Below are 24,045 nucleotides of genomic sequence, written 5' to 3'. Positions count from 1 at the left end.
TAGCCGACCAAATTGTAATTCTTATTGGCTTAAACCAAATTATAAAATGATGGTACAAATGACAAAATTTCATGCTGGCTGGGGCTTTGCCCGGTTAAACAAGGCCCCCATTGTTTTCACCAGGGAACCAGGGTGAACAGTGAAAAGTCAGCTACTGGAACAAATATGAAAAAACCACCCCAAATCAACATCACCAGAGTTAAAGATCAGTACTATCAACATAAGAAGCCTGAATGGCAAAGAAATGGAACTAGCTGAGGAATTAGATAAGTATCAGATGAACATAATAGGGGTGACTGAAACAAAAAAGACAAAAACTGGTGAGATCTTTCTGAGCATTAAATACAAAATGTTATATTTAGGCAATAACAATCAAGGAAAAGAAGGAGTAGCCATAGTATTCAACACTAAATACGAGGCTAATATTCTTGCAGTCTCAAGTAGAGTGATGTGGGCAAATATCAGAATGGAGAACTGGGCAATGAGACTTATTTGTGCCTATGGTCCCACAGAAGGTAATTCTACTAAGATAGAAGTAGAGGAATTTTTTAATGCTTTAGAGAAAGCATCACACAATGAAAAAGGAAAAGTTGGTCCTTGTTGGGGATCTAAATAACAGAGCAGTAAAGGATTGTCAGACATACAAAAATATATTGGGAAAATTTGGAGAAAAGAGCAAAGCTAATAATAATGGCAAATATTTGTTGGATTTTTGCTCAGGACATGGACTGGTTATTACTAACACAATGTTCCAACATAAAAATGTGCACAAATTCACATAGAGAGAAGAGGCAAGAAATAAGAAAAGTCTCATTGACTATGTTATTGTTGATAGTGATGTTTTCTCCCTAGTGCAGGACACCAGAGTGTACAGAGGATTTGAAATTGGAAGTGATCACTATTTAGTCTTGAGCAGGATAAAATTGAATTTCATATTGAAAAGAATAGCATGTAAGAAAGTTTTAAAGTGAATAAAAGTTGAGCAGCTCTCAGATGTGAACTGTAGCTAAAATACACAAAGATTATTGAAGAAAAAATGAAGGAGTTTGAGAACAGGAACCAAACTTTAGAATTCAGCCAGAGAGGCATGTGGTGAGGTTTTCCGCAAGGATAGAAAAATCAGAATTCCATGGTGGACACAGGAAGTTAAAGAGGCAGTGAAGGAAAAGAAGAAAGCATATCAAAAGTCCCTGGAAAATCAGCTTGTGTTCTTAGAGAATACAGCGACAAATGTAAGAAAGCTAAACACTGTGTAAAACTAGCTAAACAAAAGTCATGGGAGGACTTTGGCAAGAACATAGAAAATAAATATCAAGAAGGTGGCAAAATATTCTGGAGGTTGTTGAAGAAGCTTAAGAATGGAGGAAAGAGTGCTGTAAAAGGAATTAGAGATGATAAAGGTGACATGAAAACGGGAGAAAAAGATATCCTTGAAATATGGAGTAATTACTTCGAGAAATTGCTAAATGAAACAAGCAGTGATGACACAGTGGTAAAATCACTCAACAGGAATACATATCCATACTTGAAGTAGAAAAAGCCATCAAAGGCTTAAAATGTAGAAAGGCAGCAGGAGTAGATGATATTTGACCAGAAATGCTGAAGTATGGTGGTATAAAAGTCTTGCAGTGGCTGCACTGCATAGTTCAGAAGGTGTGGACAAAGGGACGAATTCCCAATGATTGGAGTAGAGCTCTCATATTACCTATATAAAAAGGAAAATAAAACTGAATCTGAGAATTACAGAGGTATTTCCCTACTGAGTGTTCCTGGCAAGATATATGCAAGTATACTTGAGAAACGGTTGAGAAGAATTGTAGAAGAAAAGCTAGGTGAAGAACAAGCTGGATTCCGGCCAATAGAGGCTGTCAGGATCAGATCTTCACTTTACGACAAATAGTGGAGAAATCATGGGAATATAACAAAGATCTCTATTTGAGTTTTGTAGATCTGGAAAAGGCATATGATAAGGTGCCAAGAGAGAAGCTATTCAATACGCTACAGTTATATGGTGTCAATGGGGCATTATATCAAGCAATACTTAGTCTTTATTTGAGTTGTAAGTCAGTAGTTAGAATTGAAGGAAGTACAGGAAGATAGTGTAATGTTAAATCTGGTGTGAGAGAGGGATGTACATTATCCTCCTCTGTTATTCATTATCTATATGGATCACATTATGAAGGAAAGTGGTATTAAACATATCAAAATTGGAGATGTTAACGTCAACTCTTTGCTTTATGCGGATGATGTTATACTTCTAAATAAATCCGCTACAAGTCTGCAAGATTCTCTGATAACTGTTGTAATAGATATAGTATGAAGGTCAGCAATAAAAAGACAAAGACAATGAAAATAGGCAGAATCATTGAAAATGTCAACTGCATTGTGAACGGAGAACCTGTGGAACAAGTAAAACATTTTACCTACTTAGGCACGATTTTTAGTGAAGATGGTAAATTAAATATGGAAATAGACAACAGAATCAATAAAGCTGGTATAGTAGGAAGTCAATTGAATAAATTCATATGGAATAAGAGAGAGAGAAATTAGTTGGAACACTAAATTAACTGTATACAAGACAGTGTTCAAACCAGTTTTAACTTATGGATCTGAGAGCTGGGTCAGAAGTAAAACACTTGACCAAAGACTAGCGACTTCAGATATGAGAGTCCTGAGAAAGATTATTGGCGTGAACAGATGGCATCAATGGCAATATCATATTAAAAATAAGGATATTAGGAAAGAACTTGACATTGTCAGCATCCAGGAATGTGTTAGCAGAGCTTATCTCAGGTGGTATGGTCATTTAAATAGAATGGGCGAGGAAAGATTGGCAAAACAAGTGTTCTCTGCCAGGTTGGCAGGAAAACGACCCAGAGGAAGACCAAGATATAGGTGGTTTGATAGGGTACAAAGTGCCTTAGATGACAGAAATATAAGATCTGATAATATTGGAGTCTTGACAAGTAACAGACTGATCTGGAGGTAAATTGTAGATAGGAAGTTAGTAATGATGTAAATTTTTCATGTAGTACTATCATATCCTGTATACCTGCTTGAGGGTGCATGGCAGGAATTTCATGATGATGATGAACACTTCAAGCTGTAGTGGTGACTCAAACTCTCATGATGAAGTAATATCGCAATACCTAGCAATGGTAAGTCATATAGCTTGCCATACATACTCTTTGCAGCTAGTATGGGAACTTTTGAGTGGCATCTGATATAATAAAATAGTTGGTCGACCAAGTTTAGATGTGACGTTACTTTTGTGTTTCCATAGCAAAATGTTCTGCTAATATACATCAGTAGCACAGTACTGTCAGTAAATGTTAAGCCATCAGAAATAATATTGAGCATACTGTGTGAACCATTGAACCATAGCTGTAGTAGTAGCAGCAGCAGTATGCAGATTTTTATAGTTGAATGATGAAGTTATCTTAAAATAATTGCTCTTCAGCATCATAAAACATTAACCTGAAACATGCTTAAGAATAAACATGACTCATGGCTATTGAATATGACTATTCAACATTTAGTTGAATGTTGATAAGAAAGATTATTCTTTCCTTTGTCACATTGTAAACTATATGATATGAGTAGAAACTGGTCTTATGTCTTTTTAAAATAGCTGCTAAATATGATGGTGTGTGTGGATGACAGTTTTCACTGTTGGTTCTTACTTTTTTATTATGTCATTCCATTAGGAAAACATTGCTTCAGGACATTTGGTAATTATTTTGATCAAAAACTTGACAGTCATATCTTGGAATAACAGAAGCCAAAGAAATGTCTACTGAGTGAAGAAGAAATTATATTCATAGCTACCATGTAATGACATGTCACATTATATTTAATGTCTGATTGTAGTGATTCTCAAAGACATAACATATTACATCCACTCCAGCATGAAAAAGGAACTTTCAGCATTTTGTGTATGGTTATTTGTTTGTTAACTAATTTATAAAAGTAATAAATGAATTTTCCAAGTTTTTAATTTTACAAATTATTTCACAAATTGCACATTACTTTATAAATTAGATAATTTCTAAATTAATTTTGAAAAATTATTTTACTTTTTTTTTTTTTATTAGTCAAAAATTGATATACATACTATATGTGGTGTAGCAAAAGAATTTTTGCGTTCGCTACAAGAACCTCTCATTACCAAAACACTATGGAAGGATTTTGTTATGGCTGCAGGTGAGTGTTTCAAGTTTTTATGCATTTCTGATTGTTATTATTTATATATTATATAATTAAATTGTTTTGCACTTGGTTCCATTTTTTTTTTTTTTCCTTTAATTTTGAATAACTGATCAGAGGAAGGAAGCTAGCTTTAGTATCTGCTTATGTTATTTTTGTTCGTGTTATGGACATCAAATGATATCGAAAGTTCCTAGAAAGTATATCAGCATGTGCTCTGAGAGAGAAATATAGAGGAAAATTCATGAAAGCAAATTATTGATAAAAGTATCTTAATAAAAGTCATGTGAAGACTTTGAAAAATAAAAGTACTTGATAAAGCTTAGAAATGGAGGAAAGAGTACTGTAAAAGGAATCAGATGATAAGAGTGAATGAAACCTGACAATGAAGATATCTTACATAATTGTAGCACTTACTTTGAAAAATTGCTATATAACACAAGAAGCAATAGAACAGTGGTAGAAAATATTTCAGTGGAATGCGTTCAGCATTACATATCAATACATGAGGTAATAAATCATCAAAAACTTAAAGGCAGAGATTGAATAGATGATATTTGACTGAAAATGTTTAAATATTGAGGTATAGAAGTTTTTATTGTGGCTGCACTGCGTAATTCTGAGGGTCTGTTCAGAGGGTTGAATTCCACATGATTAGAGCTCTCTTAGTACGAATTTTTTTTTTTTTTTTTCAAATAATAATAATGAAATAATGTAAAAATTGCAGACGAATTTTGCTATTGAGTGTCCTAGGCAGGGCCAGTGAGAGAAATTTTTGGGCCCATGACAAGTCTGTGGTCCGGGCCCCACTTAAAAAAGTGCATCACTTTTGTTTAATAAAAACAAGTCATATAAAACATTAAACATTTATTTAATGTTATTAAAAACATTAATTATTAATTAGTTATTAATTAATGTTATTAAAAACAGGAAGATGATTTGTGTTAAATCAGGTGTGAGACAAGGGCACACATTTTCCCTATTCCTGTTCACCATCTATATGGATCATGCTATGAAGAAAAGTAGTATAAACCTGGTATTAAAAAAAAAACTGGAATGTCCTCTTTATGCAAAGGTCATACTCCTAAATAAATCCAGTACATATGTGGATGATTCCATGTCTAAATTGAATAACTGCTGCAAAATTTGATATGAAAATCAGTAATAAAATAATAGCCAGGAATACTGAAAGCATAAGCTGTATCCTACATGGGAAACCTACTGAACAAGTAAAACATTTCAGCTATTTGGGCACAATTTTTTAGTGAAGATGGCATGAATATGGAAATACACAGCAGAATTAGCATAGCTAATTTTGTTGTCTGGTATGGCAGGTTGTCATCTGATAACTTTATATAAGAATAAGAGAGAAATTAATCAAAACACTAAACTAGCTATATAGAAGCTGTGTTCAAATTAATTTTTAACTTATGGATCTGAGAGTTGGGTTAGAAATAAAGCACTTGATCAAGTGATTTATTTCTAACCCAACTCTCAGGGATAAAGCGCTTGATCAAACTACACAGATATGAGAGTTCTGTGAAAAATTGGGGATGAGGGTACAGATAGCATCAGTGGCAGAATTGTATTAAAAAATGAGTATGTGTGAGCATAGCTAATTTGTGGTCATTTAAAACAGAATGGGAGTGGAAATGTTAGCAAAACAGGATGTCAGCAGGAAAAAGTCCTCAGAGAAAGACCAAGATCTAGGAGAGAAGATTAGAAGACTGAAATATAAGATCTGATAATATTGGGGTCCTGACAAATAACAGATCAATTTGGTACAATACAAATACAAAGTTAGAATTATGTAAACTTTCATGTAATACTATCACAGCATGATGTACACTAGGGGTTCTTAACCAGTGGTACGTGTACCCTTTGGGGGTACGTCGTGAGAGCTCAAAAGTTGCTAGATCTAGTAATAAAGTAGCTAAGTTGACAACACTGATACTGACCAAATGTTATGTCAAGCTCCTCAACTTGAGGAGATAGTAGACTCAGCACTTTGTTCAAGTTAACATGGAAGAGTTTGATGGTAAATGCTATAACAATTTCTTTGCTGCCCAAAATGGAATCCATCTGAAACTGAGATTCATTTGGGGGGTGGGGGAGAGAGAGAAAAAAAAAGAGAAAATTAATACTTACATTTCCTAATTGTTCTTTGAGAAAAAACTCCACATTCAACTAACCTTTATCATGTCACAGTTTTGTAGTGCAAAACAATTTTAAAAGTTTTGTGAGCAGAATATAAAGTATCAGAATGATGAGAAAATTACTTTTATCTTCTGCTAAAATGTTACTGAAGATTCCAGATTTAGTTTCTCCTTATGGTAAAATCATCTTTTATAAAATTAAAAAAAAAAAAAAAAAATCTTGCTTCAGTCTATATCTATAAATTAAGCCAAAATATTTTCCATCCTTGAAAATTCCAAATTTCAATATGTACTTCAGAGAATAGCTTGTGATGATCACTGTAATTTTATTAAAGAAATGAAGGAAAGTCAAGACCAAATGAGTGCCATTTATCAAGCCATTAGCCAGTTGCCTCAGCCCAATAGAGACACTTTGGCATATCTTATCCTTCATCTGCAAAGGTAATGATTTCATATTCTTTTTCCAACTTAATTAGATTATTGCAAAATAGTTTTTGAATGTTTGGTTAGTTTTGGAGGATGCAATTATTCTTGAAACTCTAAGAACTAGGATTGTAAATTTTTAAACAAAAATTTAAAGTTACAAGATTATGTATCAGCTGTAGATTCACTGATTTTTTATTTATTTTTTTTATTTATTTTATTTTATTGAACTAGTAGGGTATCATTCTTAAAAATTCTATGTAACATTCTATAGAATATTTAGCTTAATTTCTTTTCATATCTCCATTTTTAACATCATATCTTGTATGAGCTTCTCCAAATTTCTGTTCTACCGTGTTTTTAGCATACCTGAGAAGAACCCAAGAAAAATTGTAGAAAAGAAACTTCTAAAAGAACAAGTTTGGTTCATGACAATGGGATTGTCAGGAACCAATTTTTACTTTAAGACAAATAATTAAGCAATTATGGGAAAATAAGAATAATTAGTTTTGATCTGCAAAAGGTATATATTTAATAGGCACCTCCGTAGTACAATTGGAAGAACAATGGTACGTTGTGCCCTTCGATTGGAAAAGGTTCCTGGCAAATAAGTCAACTTGTGCTCTTAGAGAATACAGAGACAAATGTAAGAAAGCTAAATGCTGTGTAAAACTAGCTAAACAAAAGTCGTGGGAGGACTTTGGCAAGAACATAGAAAATAAATATCAAGAAGGTGGCAAAATATTCTGGAGGTTGTTGAAGCAGCTTAGAAATGGAGGGAAGAGTGCTGTAAAAGGAATTAGAGATGATAAGAGTGACATGAAAACTGGTGAAAAAGATATCCTTGAAGTATGGAGTAATTACTTTTGAAAAATTGCTAAATGAAACAAGCAGTGATAGCACAGTGGTAAAAAGACACTGACCAGGCATGCAGTCAGGAATACATATCCATACTTGAAGTAGAAAAAGCCATCAAAGACTTGAAATGTGGAAAGGCAGCAGGAGTAGATAATATTCAACCAGAAATGCTGAAGTATGGTAGTATAAGAGTCTTACAGTGGCTGCACTGCATAGTTCAGAAAGCCTGGACAGAGGGACAAATTCCCGATGATTGGAGTAGAGCTCTCATAGTGCCCATATATAAAAAGGGAAATAAAACTGAATGTGAGAATTACCAGAGGTATTTCCCTACTGAGTGTTCCTGGCAAGATCTATGCAAGCACACTTGAGAAACGGTTGAGAAGAACTGTGGAAGAAAAGCTTGGTAAAGAACAAGCTGGATTCAGGCCATATAGAGGCTGTCAGGATCAGATCTTCACTTTATGACAAATAGTTGAGAAAGCATGGGAATATAACAAAGATCTGTATTTAAGTTTTTTCTATTTGGAAAAGGCATATGACAAGTTTGTAAGTTGTTCTGTTCGCTACAAACTTGGTATTAACTAGGTCTACCTACTCACTAATGAGACCTCAATAAAGGTTGAAACCGGTCTGGATAGTGACCTTCTCTCATAATGTAGAACAGTAATACAGCTCCTAGGAGCTAAGTTTACATTATGGGTAAATATCGAGAATAGTGATCGGAGCTTGCTCCACCTTTGACATGAGTTGCCTCAGCTTGCACTACCTTAAGGGTCAGTTGCTGCAGTATCCAGATATTTGCTTGCGCTTGGAATCGCCGAACTTTATATAGTTTCTACTATATTCGGCATGAAACTCTTTGAGTTTCTTATTCGGCTGAGAAACGATATGGGATGTAATATCCCTTAACTTAAACAAGGCATATGAGAAGGTGCCAAGAGAGAAGCTATTCAATATGCTACAGTTATATGGTGTCGATGGGGCATTATATCAAGCAATACTTAGTCTTTATTTGAGTTGTAAGTCAGCAGTTAGAATTGAAGGAAGTACAGGAAGATGGTTTAATGTTAAATATGGTGTCAGACAAGGATGTACATTATCCCCTCTGTTATTCATTATCTAAGTGGATCACATTATGAAGGAAAGTGGTATTAAACCTGATATCATAATTGGAGATGTTAATTTCAGTTCTTTGCTTTATGCAGATGATGTTATACTTTTAAATAAATCTGTTACAACTTCAAGATTCCCATGGTATGAAGGTCAGCATCAAAAAGACAAAGACAATGAAAAAAGGCAGAAACATTGCAAATGTCAACTGTATTGTGAATGGAGAACTTATACAAGTAAAATTTCGCCTACTTACGCACAATTTTTAATGAAGATGTTAAATTAAACATGAAATAGTCAACAGAATCAACAAAGCTGGTATGGTAGGAAGGAAGTCAACTGAATAAATTTATATGAATAAGAGAGAAATTAGCCAAAACACTAAATTAGTTATATACAAGACAGTGTTCAAACCAATTTTAACTTATGGATCTTAGAGCTGGATCAGAAGTAAAACACTTGAGCAAAGACTAGAGACTGCAAATATGAGAGTCCTGAGCAAGATTAGGGGCATGAAAAGATGGCATCAATGGCAATATCATATTAAAAACGAGGATATTAGGAAAGAACTTGACATTGTCAGCATCCAGGAATGCGTTAGCAGAGCTATTCTCGGGTGGTATAGTCTCTTAAACAGAATGGGCAAGGAAAAATTAGGCAAACAATTGTTCTCTGCCAGGTTGGAAGGAAAAAGACCTAGAGGAAGACCAAGATATAGGTGGATTGATACAGTAAAAAGTGCCTTAGAAGACAGAAATATAAGATCTGATAATACTGAAGTCTTGTCAGGTAATAACAGACTCATTTGGAGGATATTAGATGGAGGAGGAGGTAATGATGTAAATTTTTCATGTAGTACTATCATATCCTATACATCCTTGAAGGTATACAGGGTGTTCGGGATAAATTTGACAGTTTCGTAAGGAAAAAGAAAATCTTCTTTGTATCTATTAAATTTAATGAATTGACAAAAAAACATTACAGGCAGAGTTAATTACAATACTATCAACAAGATTTACTCAAAATAACCACTATTAGCATCGATCACAGCTTCAATTCTGCTTCGGAACCTCGAACAAGCTGATGCTACAGTCTCCCTGGGAAGGGCCGCAAAAACTGTTTTAATTTTATCCATTAACTGGGCTTTTGTATTACTGGAAGTGCGATTGGTGTGTTTTTCAACTGCGCCCCATACAAAATAATCCATGGGGTTAAGGTCTGGGGAGTTTGGAGGCCAAACATTTGGACTGGTGAAGTCGTAGAAATTTTCAGACAACCATTTTTGACTTTTCCCAGAGGTGTGGCAAGGGGCCGAATCCTGCTGCCATACATACGGCCTACCATTGGCTACCATTGTTATCCAGGGCTTGACTACAGTTAGCAACTCCACGAACAAAGCCCGAATTCCAATGCCAGGGTTCTTCAACACCTGTTCCTGCAGATTTGCGAGGAATTCTGCTGTACGAACGCAATCAGATCGTCTGCTAGGGATCTTTCTTCTTGCTACATCCTCGTAGTCATCATTGCAAGTCTCTAGTTCATGCCTGATTGTTTTTACTGTATTCAGGGAGCATTGAGCAGCAGTCGTAATATCCTTATTTTGATGGCGGGCACGAATAATCATGATACAAGTTATTCTCTTCCATGATTCAGGTGGGTTCCAGCTATCCATCCTTTCTGACATCTTGTATATGAATGAAGAAGGGTCCAAACTTTTAAATGAAGAGAAGTGTGTGTTAATACATGTAACTTACGGAAAAATATAATTAATTATAAATATGTCAAATTTATCCCGAACACCCTGTATATCAGGAATTTGATGATGAAGAATATCATGAACGATTTCCCAGTATGAATGATAAAGCTCAAAATATGAGCTTTTTTATCTTCATTAATGATGTCGTTTAGCTTGAAAAACCTGGGTTTGAATCTCATCAAGGATGGGAAGAACCTTTTAAATGGGTTTTTCAGCTGAAGGTATGTTGTTTGCAATGTATTGCAAAATAGACATTGCAACTAGAACAAATACAATTAAGGTATATATGTTGACTTTATAGCCTTAGTTGCTTCTGCCATAATTCCAAATCAATAGATTTTGAAAAGTTTTGTTGGATTCGACTTATATATATATGACAGGAGTTTTTCTATATGTAATTTCACTTGTGAACCAAACACCAAAATTCTAAAGAGATTTTCAAAATACCACAAAGGTTCCATTTACCTCATTAACGTGTACACACGCACATACATACATACACTCAATGGACAAAAACATTAGAGATACTTACCTAATAGCATCTCGGTCCTCTTCTAGTGCGAATAACAGCTCTGAGGCATTGACTCGACCAGATGCTAGAGGGTTGCCAGTGGTAATTCCAGCCATGCTTTTTGCAGCGTTGTCCTCAACTATGCCTTAGACTTCAGTCCTGGATACATGAATGTGATGTCTTGTTCTACGGCATCCCATAGAGATTCGATCTAATTTAAATTTGGGGACCTTATACGGAGGGCACTGAATGGTCCCAAACTTGGATGAGTGTTCCTCGAGCCATGCCTGGGTGGTTGCAGCCTGGTGGGGTGGTGCATTGTCCTTCTGAAACAGATCTTTGGCTGCGGGATGCACAAAGGCCATGAAAGTGTGCAGGTGATCAGCCAGCACATTCTGGTAGATCGCAGCGTTTAAGGCCCTCTCCAGTCACACTAAGGGACTTAATGTGTCACATGAGAAGGCTCCTCAAACCAGGTTGGCACTGTTGGAAGAGAGCTGACCTGGCACGATGGGGCCATGCCTTCATGCTTTTGATGCCACACCTGCACCCTCCCGTCAGCTCAGAATGACTGATAATGGTATTCACCAGACCATATGACTGGTCCATTCTGCATAAGTCCAGATATGTTGATCCTGACACCAGGTGAGGCACAATGCCCAGTGACGAGCTGTCAACAGTGGTAAACTATAAGGGTGTTGTCTTCCATAGCCTATGGTATGCAGACTATACTGTACCTTTCTCTTCAAGCTTTTGACACCACACCTGCACCCTCCTGTCAGCTCAGAACAACTGATAATTGGATTCACCAGACCATATGACTCTGGTCCATTCTGCATAAGTCCAGATTTGTTGGTCCTGACACCAAGCGAGGCATAATGCCCAATGATGAGCTTTCAACAGTGGTAAACTATTAGGTCATCGTCTCCCATAGCCCATGGTATGCAGAGTATGCTGTACCTTTTGCTTGCTGATGCCTTGGACTTCATACATTGAAACTGGATGTGATTTGTGATGCTGTTGCCCTGTAGTTGGTTGGTTTGTATGGGCCTGGACAATCTATGTCGATCCCGGTCATGATGGTATGTGGTCGGCTACGACTTGCTCGCTAGAAGCTGGTACATCATTGATGGTATATTTGCAGTAGACCATTGATATGGTTGCCCTTGAGAACCCTAAGGTTTTTACCACTTGGGCGATAGAATGATCCATCTGTCTTGCGCCGATAATACATCCACAATCAAAGTCACTAAGATCGCCACATTTACTCATGTTCGTCTATTGCAATGCCCCGATATTTGGTTTGGGTGTGTTTCACTCTGTACAGGGATGCCAGTGTCAGCTTCTCTTTATCTCTAATGTTTTATCCATGGAATGTATGTGTATAAATCAAACTTGAGAATTTCAAATAAGTTTAAATAAAAATTTGCATAATAAGCATCTGCACAATTAATAAATTGGAGCAGAACAGAAGCACTCAGATTGCATTTCAACACCAAACTAACAATATACATGGTAGGTTTCAAACCTGTTTTAACTATAAATCGAGGAGTTTGGTTAGAAGGGGAGTGAGCAGATGGTACCATCAAACATAAATCCATCTTAAATTATTATATGATGGATTTGTCTCAGATCAGATGAACTGTCTTGATAAAAGTCAATGTAATTGCCTATCTTGCTTTATATAAGTGGGTTCAAGAAAAGATCATAGAGTATGCATCTTTTCACAAATATTTTCTTGAATTAGTATCTCGAGGTCGGCAGACCTTCAAATTTAAAGAGAGTTACACATTTACTTTGAATTTATTTAGTTTATGGTTAGTAAATTTTTAGTACTTTAAAGCTTTTAGTAAACTATGATTTACTGTGCTGCATTTTTGCCACTTAATAAAACTAATAACGTTTTAGGAATAACTTGTTAACTATGGATTTTGTTTTTGATCTAAATTATTAGAATTGCTGAAATTCCAGAATGCAAGATGCCTATTAGCAATTTGGCTAAAGTATTTGGTCCTACGATAGTGGGATTTTCTTCACGTGGTCCACCGACCATTGAAATGATTGCTGAAACTACAAAACAAGCAATGGTGAGTAAGTTACTATAAAATTTGAAATTAGAAGCTAATTGGAAACAAACAAACAACAACAACAAAAAAAAGAAATGTAATTATAATAATATGCATTACTGATTCTATAATTTCTCTGTATTTGCATTGTATTTAGTTGAATCGCTAATCTGTTTTCTCCTCTTTTATTGAGAGTTTTATAAAAATGATTGCAATGTAAAATGGAAAAAAAAATTGCACACCTTTCAACATGCACTAGCATCAAAGTGCAACAGATTGCTTATTAAAAATGTTGCTACAAAATGCATCTTGTAGCAACAACTCAAAACTTTAGACTTACTAATGAATTACTAGGGACATACCAGAAATCAAATGAAGTACATTAAACTATCCGAACACAGTACACAACTTTTTTAAAAAAAATTTTTTTATAGACACAAAGCTGATTTTAATAAATTATCAAAATGTAATATATTTCTGATCTGAATCTATTTTCTGAAAATTGGTTTTATAAAATGTGTAATACTAATAATTATTGTTTCCAGAGCCTATTTTATAAAGTATAATACATAATACTTTACGTATTATAAAGTATTATGAAAGGCACCTAAAAAGGTTACATTTCATAAGAGCATATCTTGTATATATAATGACCACACATGTTATTTCTCACCTCTGACTGAATGGATTTTATTGAATTCAGTATTTAGAATCTTTATGAAAATTTTATTAAGCCATCCTCAGTATTCATTTCACTTCTCACCATTTGTATGAACATTATTTAGCAGAACACTTAAATTTTGTATAAAGCAGTGACTCTGCTTTGGCTGGATGGCATTGAGTGAAATTTGGTATTTAGAATCTCTACCAGCAAAGTTTAGTCATTTTAGTTTTAGTTTCAGCTGGGCCATTGTTGGTGGAAAAATTAGGCAACCTGAAAGATATTGTTTTATTATCAACCTTCTACTAGGAAACAAGTTAGTCCACAGTGACAATTGATTCTATGAATTGTCCTAATTCTTAACATTATTTGCTTCAGAAATTTCTGCCATGCACTCTGACTGTGCACCACTGAGGCCCGATTACATCAGGAATTACAAACATTAAATCTATGTTCATAGCTAATGGTTTCAACAAGCCTTCATTGACAAAGCCGTCTGTAATTACAAATATCTACACTCCATTGTCATCTTAGAAAAAAATTACACATATTTCCATTCCTTATTCCAGAAAAATATCCAAACTTATCTTTAAATTCTTAGGCCCCTCAATATTTCAAGTAGCATTTGCTTTCTTCACAAAATTTTCTTTTTTTTTGTTTGCCAGGTAAAGGTAGCTTTTTTTTGTGTGTGTGTCAGCATTCCACTTTTGGACTTCTAGATTCCTTGTCCTATGATCTATCATATTTTGGTCAATCTGAACATCCACTTCTGTTTTGCTCTAAAGAACATAAAAATTACATCAAGTACCATGAATTGGAGCAATCTGACCATGATGTGCTGCCCCCTCGAAACAGTCCATTGGAAGAAAAATAAAGTCACTTTAAATTTAGAACAGATTTCTTATGAACTTTATGAACAGACTTTACAAAGAAAGTCGAGACATTGAGTTGTTCTAATCTCAACGGGTCTGATGGACTAAGTTTATCCTCATTATGGGAAATAATGCTTTGACTTTGTCATAATTAAGCTGCAAATGCCTAACTTTTGATATCAAATATGTTCACGGTCACGGTTTCTGAGTAGAAAACTAGAGCATTCAGAAGAGCAATATTGATTTCTGTTATCCTTAATCCATTTTATATATCTATAAAAATCTTTTTCAAATTAACCTCAGCTTTTGTAGTTGGATATAATTCAAATTTTTCTTTTGATTGCTCTGGCTAGGGACAAGACATGATACTAGGACAAAATTTTTATACTAATAAAAATATATGTATAAATTAATCCATTTTATGCTATTATCAATAGGCATCTTCAGTACAGGATTATAGAATAGTAATCAAACAATAATGGACAATTCTAAAAAGGTGCCGCCTTAGTAGCTAATGTAAGGTAACTGAAAAGTAATTTCCTAACTTAAAAAAATAAATAATGTTAATACTTTTTAAATCTACTAATCTTTTCCTATTTCCTATAAGTGGAATAGATGTAGACCATTGGATCTGTTTGTCAGGACAATGGAGTAAAATTTCCCATATGTCTTTATAAAGACATATTCTATGAGGAAATGACTTTTATGAATGACTCTTGTCTTGTTCCAGTGAAGCCTATGTTTAGTGTGAAGATAGCATGCTCATCAAGTCCAGACTGTTTAGGCTTGTGATATTTAATATCAGGAGCCTAATAAAGAAACATGTGAAACTTTACTCCATTGTCTTAACTTAAATAGATATGATGGTCTACATCTATCTCCTTTATGGAAGATAGTACTTTTTAAATCTGCTAATCTTTCCAAACTTTATTTATTTTCATTTCATTTTTTTTTTTTAAGTTAGGAAATTATTGCCTTTTAGTTATCTTACATCACTTACTAAGGTGACACATTTTAGAATTGTCTGTTATTATTTGATTGCTGTTCTATAATCCTGTGCTAAAGATGCCTATGATACTTAGACAAAAATTCTACAATAAGTAAGTTTTAACATGAGGTTTTCTCCATTTTTATAGTTGTACTTAATACCCGATTTATCAGACTTGTATTCTTCCTATAGCTGTTCTTACAACATATTTCTTTAAGAACTTGATTATTCATCCAGCCAGTGTATCCAAGTTTATGATGAAATTTACATTTTGCATTCAACTTAAGAAATTAAATTATACAAGATATGCTTTACTTTTGCCCATTTTGTAATGTGATTTTCATGAGAAATGTCTACCAGTTAATTCCTATTACTGCTTTCCTCCATCTTAATCCTCTGCCTAGGTCAAATAATTACTAATTATCCTTCAATCGAAAAATCCTGATAAAGATTCTTTGCATTCTAGAGATGATTTGAACCCAGGTCTTTCTATTTGAAGGGCATCAATGATACCGACTAAGAGCTGTGGAGACTTCAATAGGAATTTTAAGTAATAAAAATGATCCATCACCATTTCCTCTGACATTACTAAAAGAAGAAATAGTGATGGATCGTTTAGATTCAATCTCTTCTGATAAGGTCATATACATGTTGCTTCAATAACTGTCATAGATTCCCTCCAAAAATGTCTGATCTGATTTTCCCTTTCAGTTGTTTCCAACCGTAGGTGACTTTGTAGGCATTGCACACAAAGTATTCTTGGTAAGATTTTTTTTTTTTACAGGGTAGTTCACCATTGCTTTCCCCAACCCCCACAATTTTATTATATCATGAATATGTCCCAGCCATATGCTGGTCCCGAACCTGGGACCGCATATGACTGGACGTATTCATGACTGTAATCCATGTGTGTGTGTGTTCTGGGGGGAAGAAAAGCCCAAGTTTCCTGGTGAAAAAACTCCCTACTGCTGTATGAGGCCAGCTAACTCACTTTTTTGTCGAAAGAGACCAGATGAAGGTTCCTCAAGGTCACTGATGGGAATCAAACCCAGATCTTTCTGACTAAAGGGCTTTGTCTATACTGACCGAGCTACAGCGGCTCCTCCAAAAACGTAACACCTGTTATATTATCAGTTGTTTCATTTCTCATTCACTCTCCCATATTAAAATCATCCTTATGTTATCAAATTTTTTTCTATTAAGTAACTGACCCATAGTAATGCTACAATAAAACACTCCCACCCACCCTCAGTGGTACAGCCTTTTTTGCTTATTCAGCACTACACTTCCTCAAACTCCTGCCCTGAATAACAGAGTGTATCACTGATGTTACTGTCTAAATCTTTATCTTATGCATAAGCATACCATCTTTCTCACTTCTGACAACATTATTAATATTATGCAGTTTGGCATTAAGAATATTCTCAATTAAGCTAGGATTAGATATCACCATAACATTAGCTTAATTCATTGAAGTTTTGAGTATTTTTATTTTTATTTATTCCTAAAAGGTCGAGCTCTTGGAGCTCTAACATAAAAATCGATAGGCAGCCTAAGTTATGACCAAGTTCCTGGGTACTGATTTCAAAGACTTCAGTGAGAGCACAGCATATAACTGCTATCATCTTGTGTTCCTAAATCTTAAGTGGCATTACTATCTGAAGTAGTATAAGTTCTTGTTTGATTTTTCTGATTTGCAGGATTACAAATCTGAGTTTCCAGAGGAAAAAGCCATACTTACCTCTGCCTTGCCTGCCTTTCTTTCAGTTGATTCCTCATTCATGAACCAGCTGAAGAAAGGTCAGGAAAAGTTCTAGTCAGCAACTTCAGTGGGTTCATATCTGGCCATTGGCAGGGATCTTTTTGAATATCTTTTGGTGAGAGATGCATTTCATTGCTTGGTGTGAGACTGCTTAGCAAACTGATTATTGGAGGTCTGAAATGATGTGAAAAAGTTCCACGTTTATTCTCTAGAGTAGGATTTCCAGGTTATTTAAAAAAATACAAAAAAAAAAATAAATTCTTGGACCACTCTTGGTACTAGGCTTACAAGCTATTGTGATTGGGAACTACAATGGGGAAAAAAAAAAAAAAACTTGAAAATCAAACTTATTAAATAGTTTTTCTTCTGACACTAGCATTATGGAACCAAAAACATTTTTACCCTTTGGCATTTGATAAGTTTAATAACCAGTACTCACTTTTAAAGAGAACTGACTTTTCAGTTCTCTTTAAAAGTATGTGTTTGATAAAAAAAAAATTATCACAGATGCATAATATAAACAAGGAATACTAAATTTTCCAGACTGAAATTGATTTTGCCACAACACTGAAAATACCAAAATAAACAAATTATTAGTGTTATTGGACTTGGCAAACTGTATTAAGGACACTGAGATGCATCCAGAGGTTGATTTGGCATTTTTTTTTTGTGTAAGACCCTTGTGCACAACCAAAAATGACAATTCAAGTTATTTGCATTTAATAGGACTATTAACTTTGAAGTTAGTTATGAAGTTTAATGGCTAGAAAATTTCTATCAAAATCTCTAATTTTCTTATTCAAATACACAAAAGCATATAATTGAAGCCTTTAGAATACACATAAGAATACATTAATTTATCATGGCATTAAACTTATGTTTAACATATCATATGTGAACTCACTAGTAGTCATTGACCCATTACAATTGATTGTTCACTGTCAGTCATCTTAGCATGCCATGTCAACCCTGATTAGTGCCCATTTCACTAGTGGTCTTCTTGTATTTCTCTTTCAAAAGAATAGGTCAGACTTGAATCATCATATCTTCATTGATTAAGTGGACAAAAATATCACTTCTTATTGGGATCAAAATAACATTTTGTTATCAGCTCCTAGTAAGAAACAGGGCTTCCATTGATTATTATTATAATGATAGCATAATGAAGCAGAAAAAGCTGGAAAAGTGCTCTTGAAGTAGAATTAGAAGCACATCTAGAATTGCTCAGAAATCCCATGCTTGCTTATCATCAGATATTCCACATGCTGGATAGTCTGATACTATTTCTATTTAATAGAATTTTCCTTAGAATTGCAGTTAAATACCTTCAGAAATAAAAATGAATAATATTAGTTGCTTTTTTAAAAATATTCAATGCTGCATGTTGAAGTATTTTCTTAGTTAAATTGGCCACATTAATTGAAATATTTTATGTTATTAAAACACTGAATAATCATAGATTTTTTGAATAACATGATAAAGATTAAAAATGTTTATTTCTATTACCATAATGAAGAATGTTTTATAATGAATTTCTTCAAAGCTCTCTTTGTTATTACATGTTATATATTTAAATTTTGTATTACTTTCAAGTTTGGAATTTCATATAAAGAACATAAATAACATAATGTTATGCTGTTTTTTTTAATAGGTAATAGAAGTCCTGTTAAGTATACCAAGTGATTACTGGAACAGATTTCTTGATGTTGATCCAGATGTTTTTCCCAAGACACCAGAAGCTAAACCACGTGAGTTAATTTGAAATAAATTTTAATATTCTTTAGATTAAGATAATCTAATCTTCCCCTTATGAACTAGGCTCAATGGCCTATTGCATATAAGTAGCTTGGCTTCATAGAAACCTTCTTTGGCCCAGTTTCATTGTCTTGCATGATGGGAAAAAACTCCTGTTTCTAGGAGGGGTAAACAATTCCATCTTCATATGAGACTGGCTGTCTCACCTTAGTTGAAAATCCCTTATAAAGTAGATAGGATGCAAATCCAGGTCTTTCTGTCTAAAGGACATCATTAATGACTGAGCTATATAGCAGTTCTTAGATTAAGATGAATCTATTAATTTTAGATTTTAGAATTGCCTCACTAGCCTGTTTGGTTAAAGATTCTGCCTAGTCACCAAAAAAGGTTAGGGATCCAACTCTTGCAATTAGGCATGTGTATATTTAAGTCACACTCTAAACCAGTGCTCCCCAAACTTCTGGAAAAATTAAAATATTTCATGGCCCCCTCTCAAAAAAAAAATCGTAATATAGACATATATTATTATAATATTTATTGTATTTATATTCAATACAAAACATACACAGCGAATATTGCAATAATCAAATGTAAATATTACATTTTTAGCATCTTACATACACATTTCACATGGCACATTATCTCATATTTTTATATAGATAGATTTATTGTTATTGTACATTTTCAGTGCAAGCACATGAAACATAAAACGATTAGTAATAAAGAAAGAATTAAAAATATAAAAAGTTTAATAACAATTTAATGTGATGGATATGTTTCAATACTGCTACACAAAAAGTAAATATCAGGTGAAATATTTGAAACTGCAATTCTTAGATTTCTGCTTTAAAATGAAACTTATATAAATAAGCATATATTTACTAATATTCATTAAGTGCCGAAATACACAGGAAGCAAAATTTGTGAACCAATGTGTGATTTTTTCCATTAAAATAACAATTAATAAAAAAGAAATAATAAATAATAAAAATTAAATATTTCTTTTAAGACAAAAAAAAATCTACTTAGTCTTAAAACATTTTAAATTTGTTTTCATTATTTCATGTCCCCCCCCCCCTCAACAAAACCTACAGCCTCCAAGGGGGCCGCAGCCCACAGTTTGGGAAGCGCTGCTCTAAACAAATAATAACTTCTTGAATTTAAAAAGATTGGCAAAAGGGAAGGTGATTGGATAAATTATAATACCAGTTTTGTGTAAAAGCAGGGAGTAGTATTCAAACCTAGAGCGTATCAGGGCAAAAGTGCTAGCCACTCGGCCAGCCAAGCTGGCTTACCATTATGTTGATGTAGTTTTTGGTCTAAGAATTAGATAATCTGGAATCCTGCTCTAAAGATCAAACATGAAACTTTTTAAGCCACTTCAGGCCTCCAGTAAGCAAGGTGGTACATTGAATAATGCAAATAATATATCATCTAAAGACATTCAGAAACATTCTTTGCTTTCGAATCTGTAGGCTGGGACTCATTGTGGCAGTTCATTACAACCAAGATCAGTACACTAGGTCTGATTAAACCATTCTAACAATAAGCATCCTCCTAGTCTTGAAATTTTTTGCAGAGTTTGCTTCATTTTAAATCAGTCACAAGCAAACAGAGTTGCATTATTTTTGGCATGGACTGTTTATTTGATACAAGCTGCTTCATATTTTCAGAGTGGAATACTTAATCTCCCATTTTTTGTACTACTTAATTGGCAAACACTATAATCCTGACTTATCTGAATGTGTAGTAGACATCAGTCCTAGAACCATACTAATATAGTACAACGATTAGATCGTTGTACTATATTAGTATGGTTCCTTATTAGATTCCTTATTAGATTTTTTAAAAACTTTTAACCTTTTTTTTCCCCACTAAGTAATCACCTTTGATCAAATACAGATGGATAGGAACATAGTACGATAATTCCAGTACTGAGATTTATCTTTTAGAAGATATCTGGCATTTATTTGAATCCTGGTGTTGATAGACATACATTGAATGTTGAGGTTTGATTGTGGAATAGATGGATTATGGTGAAGGTGAATTATCTACATTAGCCTTTGCTTAGATGTTGGAAATGTTCAGAGTTGTGATAGGAAGATTCAGTATTCCTTAAAAAAATTAAAGTGATGACTGCACTTGGAAGCCCATGAATTAACTGGTTAACATTCATGAACCTGAAACAGCATTTATATTTTTAATTTTACTAGTTCTATGTTGATATTAAAGATTGCTGATGACATTTCTATGGCTGTGTAGCATTTTGGTTTCTCTACTATCTCATCACCTTTATCTTTGCCTTATATACTTTGAACTCCATATCTTCATTTGATAACTCACTCCACTAAACTCTTACATGTCTTTCCTGTAATTCTAGAGTCACATTTCCTGTTCCCTTAAAATACTTCAGATAAAACTTCAGATATTTTCACTCAGGCTATAATTCTATTCCAGATAGCTTAATACATACTGAATTCCTTCTAGAATTTTTGCATTATCTTCATACTTTTTTGCTTGTACTAAAGTGATAGATTGATATTATGCATCTGAAGGAGGTAACACTTTGATCCATAAGTTGTAAAAGTGATTTTTTTTTTTTTTGGTTGAAGAAACACATTTATGTTATGATTGAAATTGTCCAAGTGTGCTGAGGTAGTCTGGGAACTTATTATCAAACAAAATCTTGAATGGTAAGTCTAAGTAGGATATATATATTTTCGCATACACAAAAAATAAAATAAACTATAGGACATCAGTACTGGGGGGGGGTTACAGATGAGGGTTGAAAAAGTTTATTGTTGAAGTTGTAGTTGTCAACACTTCCACGGGGAAGGCTGTTCCAGAAGACATAGAGGCAGATGGAATATACTAGGAAGAGAAGCAGTTTCAGTGTGTTTCCAGGTATACTGAAAAGGGATGTTGAACAGCTGCTGCACTTGTTTTAGCAATCCCAACAGAAAGTGAGGAATGATAGTTGCCATTTCAGGGATCATATGTGAGCGAAATTGTTCTCTTCTGGACAGTAACTTCACATCTGGGGCACCCTAGATGTGGAGATATGAAGCCCCCAGTAATCATTGATTTCTATAAATTATAGAAAATTGTTTGCTGTGATACCCTTCATAGTATTTATCCCAAAAATAACAAACTAAGAGACTTTTGAGCTTATAGCCTGCAGCAACATTACCCACAAGTAAAAGGATTAAGTGGTCCTTGGGTGCCTTAAACTTGGCATTGTTTTTCTTCTTTTGAAATATGGTCAGACATTCCTTCCAGAAAATACTTGATCGTATATGCATGCAAATTCTTTCATAATCCAAAATAGCCTGCTCTATTGTTGTCAAATTAAAGATGCTTGAGCGTATATCAAAAATCCAAACATGTATGTTCTGAGGTATTTTCTTTTGTCTTTACTTGGCTCCTAAATAAAGGCATTTCTTCCAGAAGAGACCAGTTTCAGCTGTTTTTAAACAGTTTCAACTGTTTAAAAATCTTCTCTGGCAAATAGTTCCTGCTTCAACAAAGAAGTAGGAACTATTTGCTGAATCAAACTAATGCTAGTAGCATTAGTATGCTTAGAATCACCTGATTAGGATATAGAATTATTAACTGCTTATGCAAAAACTAGAGAAATATCTGGAGAATGCCACATGAGCAATTTTCCACAGAAGAAATTGGCACACTGTTTATACTTATCTAAACTAAGTTTGGCATATCATTAAACTTTTTTTTGTAGGTGATGGAATGTTTCATGTAAAGATGAATTTATGTAATCATTTTGAAAACTTGACTATTAAAAGCTATCATCATATCCGGTATATCACTTTAGTATGTACCAAATATTGTGACATTCCCAGAAAATATCTTTCATATCCTCATAATGCCATCATTGTTGATGTTATGCAAGATATTTTCTGCATCATTGCTGGTAATCATAATCTTATAACAAAACAAACATGACTGTTGAAAACTTAGGTATTAAATGAATTTAGAATTGCCTGTAGGTTAAAACTTTTCAAATGGCATGTCTAAAACTTCTTATTTAATTTCTAAACAACACTTTGAGCTCACATCTTCAGTCCAATAATCAGTGGCTTGACTTCAGAACATTCATGTTTTACTACTCAAAAATAAATAAAAAAGAAACATATGGTCCTGTGAAATCAGGTATTTTGGTGTTCATGCACTTAACAAGAAAATAAGGAAAATAAGACCTAATATAAGGGATTATATATTGAACTTATATAAAGGAATATATAAGTTTAATAATCAGGCATTTTGACCTGATCAGAGTGTCTGTGATCCAAAATAATCTGTACTCCGTGGCTGACAAAGTAAAGATACTTGACTCTATGTTAGTAACCCAAAATGCATGCTCAGATATTTTCTTTGTCATTACTTAGCTCCTGAAGGTAGCATTCTTGGTCCGGTATCAAGCTCAAATCGACGTTCCTGGTCACAGAAATCACGAGGAATGCTTCTTGGAAAGACACCATTAACCCCAAGGTAAGATTTCTTCTTAGCTAATAGTTATTATCTCTTTGTCTTTCTAGGTGACACTATTTCGTATTTAATTTTGATGAGGCATATGAGACATATTAAGCTGTGGTTGTTATACCTTGATAATGTTTTTTAAAATATACCACAATGATACGCTAGCTTTTAATTTAACCACTAAAGTTAAAAAACAAAGGTGGGGGGGGGTATTCTGCTTCCCTAAAAGTTGACTATATCGGCACTCTCTCTCTCTCTGTTCAGGTTCTTTCAAGTAGTAGTTAGAAGATTGTATGCTGAATTTTTGTCAATCCCATATAAAAAGGTTAAAACTTATGACACATTTTTGTACCATTTTGTGCATGGATACAAATTAGATAATACCAAAACTCTACTCGAGAGAGCAAACATGGAACTTTCT

The 24,045-nt window shown here is 34.0% G+C and overlaps 1 protein-coding gene across 1 annotated transcript in view; it reads left to right on the top strand.

The window, feature by feature from the left end:
* LOC150099970 (rac GTPase-activating protein 1-like) overlaps positions 1-24,045 on the top strand; it is a 196,729-nt gene that overhangs the window by 165,803 nt on the left and 6,881 nt on the right. Inside the window, exons 11-15 of the mRNA XM_090402719.1 lie at positions 4,095-4,203; positions 6,698-6,803; positions 12,978-13,110; positions 19,024-19,120; positions 23,534-23,636. Coding sequence (XP_090258845.1) covers positions 4,095-4,203; positions 6,698-6,803; positions 12,978-13,110; positions 19,024-19,120; positions 23,534-23,636 — 548 coding nt within the window. The remainder of the gene's footprint in view (positions 1-4,094; positions 4,204-6,697; positions 6,804-12,977; positions 13,111-19,023; positions 19,121-23,533; positions 23,637-24,045) is intronic.

This window comes from Typopeltis vanoorti, chromosome 13 (genome assembly GCF_054136105.1).
Source record: "Typopeltis vanoorti isolate ZY-2024b chromosome 13, IOZ_Tvanoo_1.0, whole genome shotgun sequence".
NCBI lineage: Eukaryota > Metazoa > Arthropoda > Arachnida > Uropygi > Thelyphonidae > Typopeltis > Typopeltis vanoorti.
Note: the sequence above shows the minus strand (reverse complement) of the source record. Positions and strands in the feature narration are given on the sequence as shown.